This window comes from Molossus molossus, unplaced genomic scaffold (genome assembly GCF_014108415.1).
Source record: "Molossus molossus isolate mMolMol1 unplaced genomic scaffold, mMolMol1.p scaffold_m16_p_5, whole genome shotgun sequence".
Lineage (NCBI taxonomy): Eukaryota > Metazoa > Chordata > Mammalia > Chiroptera > Molossidae > Molossus > Molossus molossus.
In genome coordinates, this window is record NW_023425388.1 from 48,717,383 (window position 1) to 48,729,383 (window position 12,001).

Consider the following 12,001-nt stretch of genomic DNA (forward strand, 5'->3'; position numbering starts at 1 on the left):
CTAGATTAAAGATGTTTTGGATGTGACTGAGATAGAGTAAATTTAAAAAAAATTAGAAACAGCAAAGAAAGAGGATTCCTCTGCCTTTCAGATCCTGGACTTTAAAATGCATTTTATCTAATTATTTTCAGAATGGAAAAACTATCTAATTATAGTTTAGAAGAATAAAAACCTGCTGGAGGAGAAGAACCATTAAGTACACACGGAAGGGTCCAGATAAATTCAGAGTTCATAAAACAGAACCCTTTTTCATAAGTCTTTGTTTCTCATACTGTAATATCAGGTCAGTTTCTACTATTTATAACGTGCTGCTGGTAAAGCTAGAACTCACATATGCTATTCTTTAATCATCACTGAAAATTAAAAATGGCATTTAACTCCACCGCCCACTGGGCAAAACTGCTCCACTTAGAATAGATTTTCCTCTCTCTTTTTTTTAAGTTAAAAAAACTTTAGTTTTCCCCCTGTCATGAAACCAAGTAAGGGCAAGAGGCAACATTTATACCAGAAAACAGAGGCCCTCAGGGGACCCAGCACAGCGGACAGACAGTAACTCTGCTAACGGGGTTCTCCTAGTCAGGGGACTCCCAGCCCGGGAAGTTCTGTGGCAGACACTACATACAGCCCTACTGTTTTAGGCAAAAGTCCACTGTCTGAAGCACAAGTGGAAGATCCTGTGACCACAATGCCACTGTAGTCAATCTGGGATGGCAGGGTGGGAAGGGCTTTGATCTGGGTTGAAATCTCTGCTTGGCTACTTCAGAGCTGTTTGACTTCTGAGCCCATTCATAAGATCGAGGTAATAACAGTGTCACGTGAGGTAGCTGGCTCAGTGCCTGCCACATAACACAGGCCCAGTCAGTGGTCACCACTAGCCTGTGATCCGTAGCCTGTCACGCAACGTGCATGCAACACACACTCACTCAGGCAGAGCAACAGCTCTGTGAACCCAGTGTCTGCCCAGCACCTGTGAGATGAGCTCAGGGTGGGGGTTGGGCAGGACAGAGGAGGCCTGAGAGTGGGGATGACAGTCTGGATGACAGTCCAGATTGGGGGCTGCAGGACAGTCTCCAAAAGAGGCTGGGAAGCATGACAGGCCAGGAGTTGGGATGATCTGAGGTTAGGGGGAGGGTAAAGGCACAGTCGGTCTCTCTAAAAATGACTGAGGCAGGGGCAGGGCTGATATTCTCATGCCCTGCCTCAGTGGTGAAACTGGGCAAAGCCAAAGCAAACCACGGTGAGAATTCCTCACCCTCCCAACTCCACCTACTCCCACCCCTTACTCTGCCCTCTTTCCGGGTAGGAGAGGAAGATGACCTGAAAAAGCAGTGTAGCAATCAGTTCCACTCCAACTTACATTCCAAAGAGAGCTCCGCCAAGATGTGCTGCATGATCAAAAAATTTCCACCCCAGGATCATTCCTGCTGTATCCATGGCAATAATGGCTTTTAGGGCCTGCAAGCAAGCAAAAAAGAACATAACTGGTACAACTTTGATTCTTCCAGCATTGACATGTCTAATTTAAGGGCAAGAGTGAGTCAATATAAAAATATCACCACTGTCCCCACACTTCACTTCATAAAAATACTCACATTCCCTGCTGTGAAAGTGAACATTGGAAGGAAGATAATGGCGAGCCTCCCTTCTGGGATCTTAGTGCAGACAGCTGCAAGGACCGTCATGATCGCTCCTGACTGCAAATGAACACACTGGTGAAAATGTGAAACTCTCAACATGCAGATGCTTAGTGACCATAATATCTTAAAGTAGCAATATTTTTCCAGAAAGTTTAATAAGCCACAAATTTCTAGGTGAGCACAAAACTAAAAGCTTTCAGTTACTGCCCTGGTCAGGTGGCTCAGTTGGTTGGAGCATCATCCCAGACACCAAAAGGTTTCAGGTTCCATCCTGGTCAGGGCACATACCTGGGTTGCAGGTTCAATCTCCGGTTGGGTGCATATGGGAGGCAAATGATGTCTGTCTCTTTCTCTAAAAAATAAAAATCAATGAAACATCCTCGGGTTTAAAAAAAAAAAGCTTTCAGTTACAAAGTATTGGGCAGAGTACCCTGCAGAAGGTTTTCCTGACCATTTGGAGGATTAAGTCTGTTTGGCCGAAGTTTCATGGAGTGTGTGAATAAGCCTGTTTACCAGTGAACTAGATCCCTGCTACCTGCTTCAGCTTCCCAGATGAGAACAAGTATATACAAATTCTGATTTACAAAATGGAGATAAGCAATTAATCAAATGCAGAGTTCAGAAAACAGATAAGGTTCCTCAAGGTACTTGGTGAGACATTCAAGGGACTTAGTGAGACCTTCAAGGAACTTAGTGAGAACATCAACAATGTAAAAAAGGACTAGTCAGCAATAAAGGATGCACTAACGGAAATAAAAAATAATCTACAGGGAATCAATAGTAGAATAGGTAAAGCCAAAAAGCAAACCATCAATTTGGAATATAAGGAAGCAAAAAACACCCAATCAGAACAGCAGGAAAAAAAAAAGAACCCAAAAACATGAAGATAGTGGAAGAGCCTCTGGGACCACTTCAAGCATGCCAACATTTGCATCATAGGGGTACCAGAAGGAGAAGAGAGAGAACAAGAAATTGAAAACCTATTTGAAACAATAATGACAGAAAATTTCCCTAACTTGGTGAAGGAAACAGACATACAAGTCCAAGAAGCACAGAGAGTCCCAAACAAGATGAACTCCAAGAGGCCCATACCAAGACACATCATCATCAAAATGCAAAAGGTTCAAGACAAAGAGAGAATCTTAAAAGCAGCAAGAGAAAAGCAGTTTGTTACCTACAAAGGAGCTCCCATAAGACTGTCAGCTGATTTCTCAAAAGAAACTTTGCAGGCCAGAAAGGAGTGGCAGGAGATATTCAAGGTGATGAAAAGCCACAACCTACAACCAAGATGACTCTATCCTGCTAAGCTATCATTTAGAATCAATGGACATATCAAGAGTTTCCCAGGCAAGAAAAAGCTAAAGGAGTTCATCACCACTAAACTAGTATTATATGAAATGTTGAAGGGTCTTCTTGAAGGAGAAGGACAAAAATATGAACAATAAAATGGCAATTAATACATATCTATCAACAATTGAATCTACAAACAAAATGAACAAGCAGAACAGAAACAGACTCATGGATTCAGAGAACTTTTGTTTGTTTTAGATGGGAGGGAGGTTGGGAAGATGGGCAAAAAAGGTGAAGGGACTAAGTACAAACTGGTTGTTAGACTGAGGAACCTCAGAGGAAAGGGGGGAGAGGAGGTGGGAAGAGATAAACCAAAAAACTTCTATGCATACATGCAAAACCAATGAACACAGACAACAGTGTGGGGAAGGCAGGAGGGGTGCAGGAGCAGGGAGGAGCAAGTCAATGGGAGGAAAAAAAAAAGAGGACATCTGTAATACTTTCAACAATAAAGATAAATTAAAATAAAAAAATATAAAAGAATGGTTGAAATTTTCCCAAAAAGCATAAACCTACAGATTAAAAAAGCTAAGCAAAAATCAAACAAGGTAACAAAAAGATACCCATGAAGACATATAGTCAAATTTCCGAAAATTACAAAGAAAAAATACCTTGAAAGAAGAGAAATGATACCTTACCTATATCAAAAGCTATTTAAGTAACAAATGATTTCTTTTCAAACTATGAAGAACAAAAAAGAATGGCCCAACATTTTTCAAATGCGGAAAAAACTATCAGTCTAAAATTTTCTAGCCAGTGAAGATATCCTTCGGAAAAGAAGGGAGAATCAAGACATTTCAGACAAAGCAAAACTTAGAGAATCTGTCACCAGCAGACCTACCTAAAAGAATGGCTAAAGAAAGTCCTCTAAACAAGAAGACAAATAATAGGAGGAGGAATCTTAGAACATCAGGAAGGAAGGACAATGAAAAAATAAAAATTATATGCAAATACAATTGACTTTCCTTCTCCCTTGGAATTTCTAAATTAAGTTTAATGATTAAAACAAAAATTATAAGTGACTGATATTATAAATATGTAGAGGAAATAGTTAAGACAATTATAATTTGGGGAGGATATAAGAATGAAAATGTACATAAGGTTCACTTCACTCAAACTGATAGAATGACACCCCCTGTAGACTCTGATAAGTTATGTATATATATTGCAATACCTAGAGCAGCCATTAAAAAATTATACAATGAAAAAAGAAAGTTATACAAGGAGCCCTGGCTGGTTTGACTCAGCAGTTTGAGCGTCAGCCCGTTACAGGTTCGGGCAGGTCAAGGGCACACACCTTGGTTGCAGTTTGTTCCCCAGCCCTGGTCGGGTCATGTGGGAGGCAACCAATAGATGTATCTCTCTCACATCGATGTTTCTTTCTCTTTCTCTCTCCCCCCCCCCCCCCCAACTCCTACCACTCTATCTGAAGATAACATGAAAAAGTATCCTGGGGTGAGAATTAAAAAAAAAAAGTTATAAAGAGATACACTCCAAAACACTACAGAAAAATAAAAATGAAATTCTAAATGAATATGCTCTAGAGACCATTTTATTTTACTTGAAATCCTGTAAAGAAGAGACTAAAGATATTTTCCTGACTGAGCAAGAGAATTCACTTTATGTACAGGTTATATCAGTGACAGATCAATAAAATTATAATAAAGAGATTATCGTAGTGTTGGTAAGCAACATTAGTTGATAAACTATTTACAATTTCAAGTGAAAAAAATTTCTCTAACTTTTTAACAAATACTGTTTCCAACAACAAACATCTGATTGATCGTTGCCATCGCAAGATGAAGAGTTATGTCTTGTAGAAAATAAACCTTTGAAAAGCAGAATACTAGAAAAAAGCTTCCCACCAATAACTAGTAAGAAACTGAAGTTTTAAATGAGATTCAGAATATGCATAGCTCTAACTAAACAAAACCTTTACCAAAATCTAGTACCCTTAACAAATTCTTGCTCTCTAGTGCCAGTATGGTAATTAACAGATATTCTTGAATGGCCTCCATCTTTTTTTCAATCCTCACCCAAGGAGAGAGAGAGAGATGAGAGAGAAACATTGATTGTTTGCCTTCCATATGTGCCCCAACTGGGGATCAAACCCACAACCCAGGCATGTGCCCTGACTGGAAGTAGAACCAGTAACCTTCTGGTGCACAGGATGACACCTAACCAATTGAGCCACTTTGGCCAGCTCTCCATCTTTAAACAAAGGATTGTGACAAAGGCAGTAAGACGTATACCTCATATTTTCTAATACAATTTTTAAAAATTGTTTGAGAGAGAGAGGAAGGGAGAGGAAGAGATAGCCAGAAACATCGATGAGAGAGATACATTGACTGGCTGCCTCCTGCATGCCCCCCACTGGGGATTGAACCTGCAACCGGGGCATGTACCCTGACTGGGAATTGAACCTGTGACTTCTTGGTCCATGGTCTGATGCTCAACCACTGAACCACACTGGCTGGGTTCTAATGCAATTTTATCATTAGTGAGTTCTGTCCCCCCACCCCTGATTTCTCATTAAAAATACATAATACCTGGTTAGTTTAATTTTAACTAAGAATGAATGAAAGTATTTGGGGATACTAATTATCCTGCCATGGATTTTGATGAATAGGAACTACCACTTCTACATCTCTTATTATGTGTTCCTCAGTATGCTAATAAGCATGCTAAACATGCTTGCATTACAAATCAGAAATAGGTGTGTTATCCCCATTTTATAAGAGATTCAGAGAGGTTGAGTATAATATCCTAGAAATCACAGATAAGTGGCAGAGTTGGAATTCAAACCTAATCTAACTCCAATACCATGCTGCCACACTCTATTTGTTTGTCTTGGACTTCAGTTTCTTATGTGGGAGAAACAGTTGTCTGAAGACACATCAAAATGCTCTCCTAGATCCTCTCAGCTAATGAGAAAGTCTCTCCATTCTCAAAATCCCCAAAGTTATCTAGAATATAATCAGCCCTTTCAGTGTGTATTAGATATGTGTATGTTTTCTCCCCAACTAAACTGAACTCAAAGTCAGAGTCCACTTCTGATTCATCCCAGTGGTCTTCACTGCCTTCAATTAATAGATGCTTAATTGATGAATGAGGTACAGAATAGAATTTGAAATATGTAAATTATACCAGCACCAAATTTTATATGGAAAACAAAAATTTCATCAAGGAATAACTGAGGGCTTAAGTGAAGAAAGCATGTCACATGACAAGATATAGACTTCATTAGGAAAATTAAGTATACATAATTCTGGGCAACACACAAATTACAGGATGGTTATTCTACATAAGGACTCTTTTCCAAACTGAACCTTTTTAGAGTTGCTTTAAATATGAAATTTCCTATTTGAATGCACTTAAGCATATTATTATTTAAATAATATGTACATAATGACCCAGCTGGTGTGGCTCAGTGGACTGAGCATCGTCCCATGGACTGAGAGGCTGCAGATCAATTCCCGGTCAGGACACATGCCCGGGTTGTGGGCTCCATCCCCAGTAGGGGGAATGCAGGAGACATGTACCTCTCAGATCAATGTACCTCTCTCTCCTTTCCTCTGTCTCTAAAAAAAAATCAATAAAAACATATATATTTTTAAAATTTACATAATGAATGTGTAGTCTTTAGAGAAATATTATGTAAATATTTCCACGTTCCTAAAAATCTGCCATGAAACTCAAAAGAAAGCACACTTGCAATTTTATTTTTTAAAGGCATCTGGAACATCGTAGCAGCACTATTTATAATAGCTAAGATCTGGAAACAGCCCAAATGTCCATCAGTAGATGAATAGATAAAAAAGCTGTGGTACATATACACAAAGGAGTACTATGCAGCTGTAAGAAAGAAAGATCTCTTATCCTTTGAGACAATACGGAGGGACCTGGAAAGTATTATCCTAAGCGAAAGAAGCCAAACAGAGAAAGGCAAGTATCATATGATCTCACTTATTTGTGGAATATAATGAACACAACAGTCTGAGGAATGGGGTAGTCCCAGAGAAGTGGAGGTGGGGTACAGACTGACAATCCCCAGAAGAGGGAGTGGTGGGGGAGAGATAAACCACAGAACTTATATGCATGTATGTGTATGCATGAACAATGGACATGGACAACAAGGCTGGGGACGGGGGGGGGGGGGGAAATCAGTGGGGGGAAAAGGAGAAACATCTGTAACAAAAATTAATAAATTAATTAAAATAAATAAATAAATAAAGGCATCTGGAACATAGCTCCTGAGGGCAGGAATTTTGACCATCTTGCTCACTGGCTGTATCCCCAGTGTGTCGTATAATGCCTAGTAGTTTAGTTTGTTTGTCTGTTTGTTTGCTTATTTATTATTTTTTATCCTCACCCAAGGACATTTTTGCATTTATCTTCAGATAGAGCAGGAGAGAGAGAGGAGGAAAGAGAGAGAGAGACAGACAGAAACATCGACGTGAGAGAGACACATCAACTGGTTGCCACCCACGCAACCCCAACAGGGGCCAGGGATGAACCGCAACCAAAGTACGTACCCTTAGCGGAACCAAACCCAGGACTCTCTGGTACGCTGGCCGACACTCTAACCACTGAGCCAAACCGGCCAGGGCTGCCTAGTATTTTAATCTGCATAGCAGACACTCAAATACTGTCTAAATAGATAGTACCAGATTCAAATCTATAATTAGTTAGAATTTTCCAATGCTAGATTAAGCTCTCTGGTTTATGGAGATCAAATACCCATTGTTCTGATTACTCTTTATAGTTGACATACAATATTAAATTAGTTTCAGGAGTACAACATAGTGATTCAACAGTTATATACCTTATGAAGTGATCACCACAGTAAGTCTTTAACCACCTCTTACTGTCGGTAGATAGTATGTTAATGACTGTATTCCCTATGCTGTCCATTACCTCCCCATGATTTATTCTACAACTGGAAGTTGGTATTTTTTAATCCCCTTCCCCCTTTTCACCCATCCCTACACTGCCCTCTCCTCTGGCAACCATCAGTTTGTTCTCTGTGTCTATAAGTTTGTTTCTCATTTGTGTTTTTTTTTTTTTTTTAATTCTGCATGTAAATGAAATCATATGGTATTTGACTTTCTCTGTCCAACTTATTTCACTTAGCATAATACTCTCTAGGTCCATCCATGTTACTGCAAATGGCAAGATTTCATTTTTTCTAATGGTTAATATTCCATTGCGTATATATATTACATGTTCTTTACTCACTCATGTCTTGATAGACACCTACGTGGCTTTCATATCTTGTTGACTACTCTTGATATGTATTCTGCTCCAGTAAGCATATATAAATGATCAATAGTTAAAAACAGCCTCAAATTTACAAGACTTTACAAATGTATAAATTCTAAATTAGATATAGATTACTTAATAGAAAGAATTGTTTCAATTGTTTTAATTTCCTGGTCTTGATAACTGCGTGATCCTTCTGTAGTTAACAGTAGGGTGAAGGGTATATAGGAACTCTTTGTACTAAATTTTGCCACTTTTTTGTAACTCTAAAATTATTTCAAAGTGAAGTTAAAAAATAAATTAAAATTTTTTAAATTAGAAATACTTACTGCCCCAAGCGATGGTCCGTATCTTCCTGTGGCAACTTTACACACATAACTGACAAAATTGGAAATAACACCTGAGAAATGAGTCACATTGCAGGAATTTTAGTGAGGTATTAAAAAGGTTTCCATTTCTGATCTCCACCCCACAGACAACAGTGTCGGGTTTCTAGCTGGTCACCACATGGTGCAGGCATGAATACTTATTCTGTATCTCACTTCAGATATTTTACAGGGAAAGAAAAGCCAGACCCACTGCACAACTTGCTGAGTAACGTAGAGTCATTTACCTTACCTCTCAGTCACCATTTTCCTCATCTGTATCATGAAGAAAAGAGACTAGTTTCCAAATTCACCAAGTGTCTGGGAGTTCTCTGGGCTGCATCCAAACCCTAAGTCAGAATCCCTGGAGTGGGGCCAGGGAGTCCATATTTTACCCAGCTCGCTCAATGATTCTGCTGCAGACTTAGATTAGATGATCCTTTACAAGTCCCTTTGGCTCCCATATCATCTGAGCTAAGTGAGCTAAATGAAATCATATGGTATTTGACTTTCTCTGTCCAACTTATAAAACAACTTCCTACAGAACAGAAATTAATGGCACCTAAAAGAGACTTTTTGTACCTACAACACAGCTAGTGCTTGAGGATAGAACTACACACTTATCTTACCCAGAGAAACTGCTCAGCTTCTAGTTCTGCGGGACTAGATGAACATGAGTATTTAACACTGATGAAGTACCCATTCTGGCACTTGTGGTAGATGCTTCTATTTAATCCTTTCTACAACCCTTTGTCACGAGACAGTACATATCATTATCCTCAGAGGTATATAGTCTTTTCTGCAACGTCACACAGCTGGTAGCAGAAAAAGTATGCGAACCTCGGCCTTCCATCTCCAAGCTCAGTACCTTTTTCACTCCAGAATAAACAAAATAACTGCCAGATATATACTGTTTTAAATGAAGAGATTTTAAAAATGAATTTTTATACTTTATGGCTTTAATTAAGTGCCTTTTGCAAAGAGAGATATCGATAAAATTTAATCAATCAATTGCCCATTTAGCAGCATCTAGGAACCTGGAATCCTGCACTACCACTTGCTGGTTGAAATAAGGAAATGATGCTATCTCCAGGACCACAACTGGAGTAGTTCCATGCTAACATATATGCATGCTTGCAAGTATAAACTCATTCTTGACCATCTTACTGGATAGCTCTGGAAAAAGCTTTCTGGAAACTGAACATACTATGGGAAATGAGCTTAAGGTTACTTAACAAAGATTCAGATGACTGAGACAGTGGGAGTCTGGGAACTACTTATCTGGGAACTACTTATAGTGAGCCTGAGGCTAAAGAAACCAAGACTTGCCCTGGCCAGTTTGTCTCAGCGGTTAGAGCGTCGGCCTGCGATCCGGAGAGACCCGGGTTCGGTTCCCGCTAAGGGCACGTACTTCGGTTGCAGTTTGTCCCCGGCCCTGGTTGGTCGTGCGGGTGGCAGCCACTCGATGTGTCCCTTCATGTCGATGTTTCTCTCTCTCTCTCTCTCCCACTCTATCTGTACAAAAAATGGAAAAATATCCTCGGGTGAGGATAAAAAAAAAAAAAGAAACCAAGACTTAAGGGCATAAAAATGACATGCTTAAGTTCAACTACTTTCTACCTGACTAATTTAAAACTAAACAGTAGTTAAATAATTCACATCAAGAGGAAATCTGCAAAATGAAAAGCAGGGAAGACAACAGCCCCACCAGTCCCTGGTAATCTTCTATGCATACAATCTGAGAAACAAATACCGTCTGTAGAATATGGCTACAATCGTTTCCTTTGTCCCTTCTCCAGAGGGGTGAAAGTGCTTATACTCTGAAAGGCCCAAGAATAAACTTATTACCTGCAGATAAGTACACCGCCATGAACTGCTCTTGACCCAGAATGTTCACTATGCTGGAGGAGAAGCTCCACAAAACATACATGTTTGCTGCCATGTGAAACAAGGAGAAATGACTGAATGTTGACAGCAACATTGGAGAACAAAGGACCTCTACAAGAGAAAGAAAAACAAAGCCTGGTTATCATGAAACACACAGCCAGTAAAAATTGTCTACTTGAGATTTTTTTCATTATTATTGTGAAATCAAACATGGGAAACAAAAACAGAGCCAATTAAGAGGTTAAATAAATTGCCCTGGTCGGTGTGGCAGTGCACCGAAAGGTTGCTGGGTCGATCCCCAGTCAGGCACATGCCCAGGTTACAGGTTGATCCCTAGTAGGGGGTATGCAGGAAGCAGCGACCCCCTCTCCCTTTCTCACATTGATGTTTCTTTCTCCCTCTCCTTTTCTCTCTTTCTAAAAAGCAATAAAAATATTTTTTAAAGGTTAAATAAATTAGTTTAAGAAAGCATTTTTCGCCTTGGTCGGTTTGGCTCAGCGGTTAGAGCGTCAGCCTGCGGACTGGAGAGACCCAGGTTCGGTTTCCACTAAGGGCACGTACCTCCGTTGCAGTTTGTTCCCGCCCCAGTTGGGATTGTGTGGGTGGCAACCACTCGATGTGTCTCTCCCTCTCTCTCTCCACCCCCCTCCCTCCGGCTCTATCTTAAGATAAATGCAAAAATGTCCTCAGGTGAGGATTAAAAAAAAAAAAAAAAAAAGCATTTTTCAAAGTGGTAAAAATCTATCTTAAATCTTTTTTCTACTTATTAAGCAACCACTAAAAATTCTCAGTTCAATGAAGGCAATGTGTCCCTACGGTGAAAGTTGGTTAGAAGAAAGAATCAGTAGATAACAGTCTTCTCAAAGAGTAAACTTATAGTGATTACAAATCTTAAGTCACCAAATAATATTTAGATATGAACTATGTGCAAGGCACATGGTAGGTACCCAGGACACAGCAGTAAGCAAGCTGAGGTTCCTGTTCTCAAAGACCTTACTGTCTATTCTCTGACTTTGCTTATAATTGTTAATAAGAATTTATTCTTTTTATACATTTCAATTAACATAAAGCATATTTCTTTCATATTACCTCTACCTCAAAATAAAATCACACAAGTTAGACTTACTTGAGGCTGGATTGGATGTGAAATATCTGATCATTATCCACTGTAGAGAAGGTACTCTCCATAAACAGAATACAAAAACGTTTGCAGCTATGATACCTACAAAATAAGTATTTATAATTTAGGAAGATTAAAAATAAGAGCAAAGAAAGTCTGTTTAAAAGTCCACCTGAATAAGATTTTCTACTATAATTATGTAAGAGTATTATACACTTGGGGAGAAAAGGTGAGCTAAGGAAAGTAAGTGAAATCAATGTTTTTAAATACCAAAACTATCACAAGATTGTGAAATTGGAGCACTCCTGAAAAACTGCAAATGCTCTAGGAGCGAACTTCCCTTACTCAGATCCACAGTTTACTTCTTCACAACAGTCTAC

General features: G+C 39.3%; 1 protein-coding gene across 2 annotated transcripts in view; it reads right to left on the reverse strand.

Moving 5' to 3' along the window:
* The window catches only part of PARL (presenilin associated rhomboid like), a 32,083-nt gene that overhangs the window by 2,624 nt on the left and 17,458 nt on the right, over positions 1 to 12,001 (reverse strand). The window contains exons 5-9 of one of the 2 annotated variants that reach the window (XM_036243465.1): positions 11,628 to 11,723; positions 10,463 to 10,612; positions 8,579 to 8,649; positions 1,593 to 1,694; positions 1,358 to 1,455 (exon numbers count right to left, since the gene is read on the reverse strand). In XM_036243465.1, coding sequence (XP_036099358.1) covers positions 1,358 to 1,455; positions 1,593 to 1,694; positions 8,579 to 8,649; positions 10,463 to 10,612; positions 11,628 to 11,723 — 517 coding nt within the window. The remainder of the gene's footprint in view (positions 1 to 1,357; positions 1,456 to 1,592; positions 1,695 to 8,578; positions 8,650 to 10,462; positions 10,613 to 11,627; positions 11,724 to 12,001) is intronic. The other variant, XM_036243466.1, reaches the window with a different exon arrangement.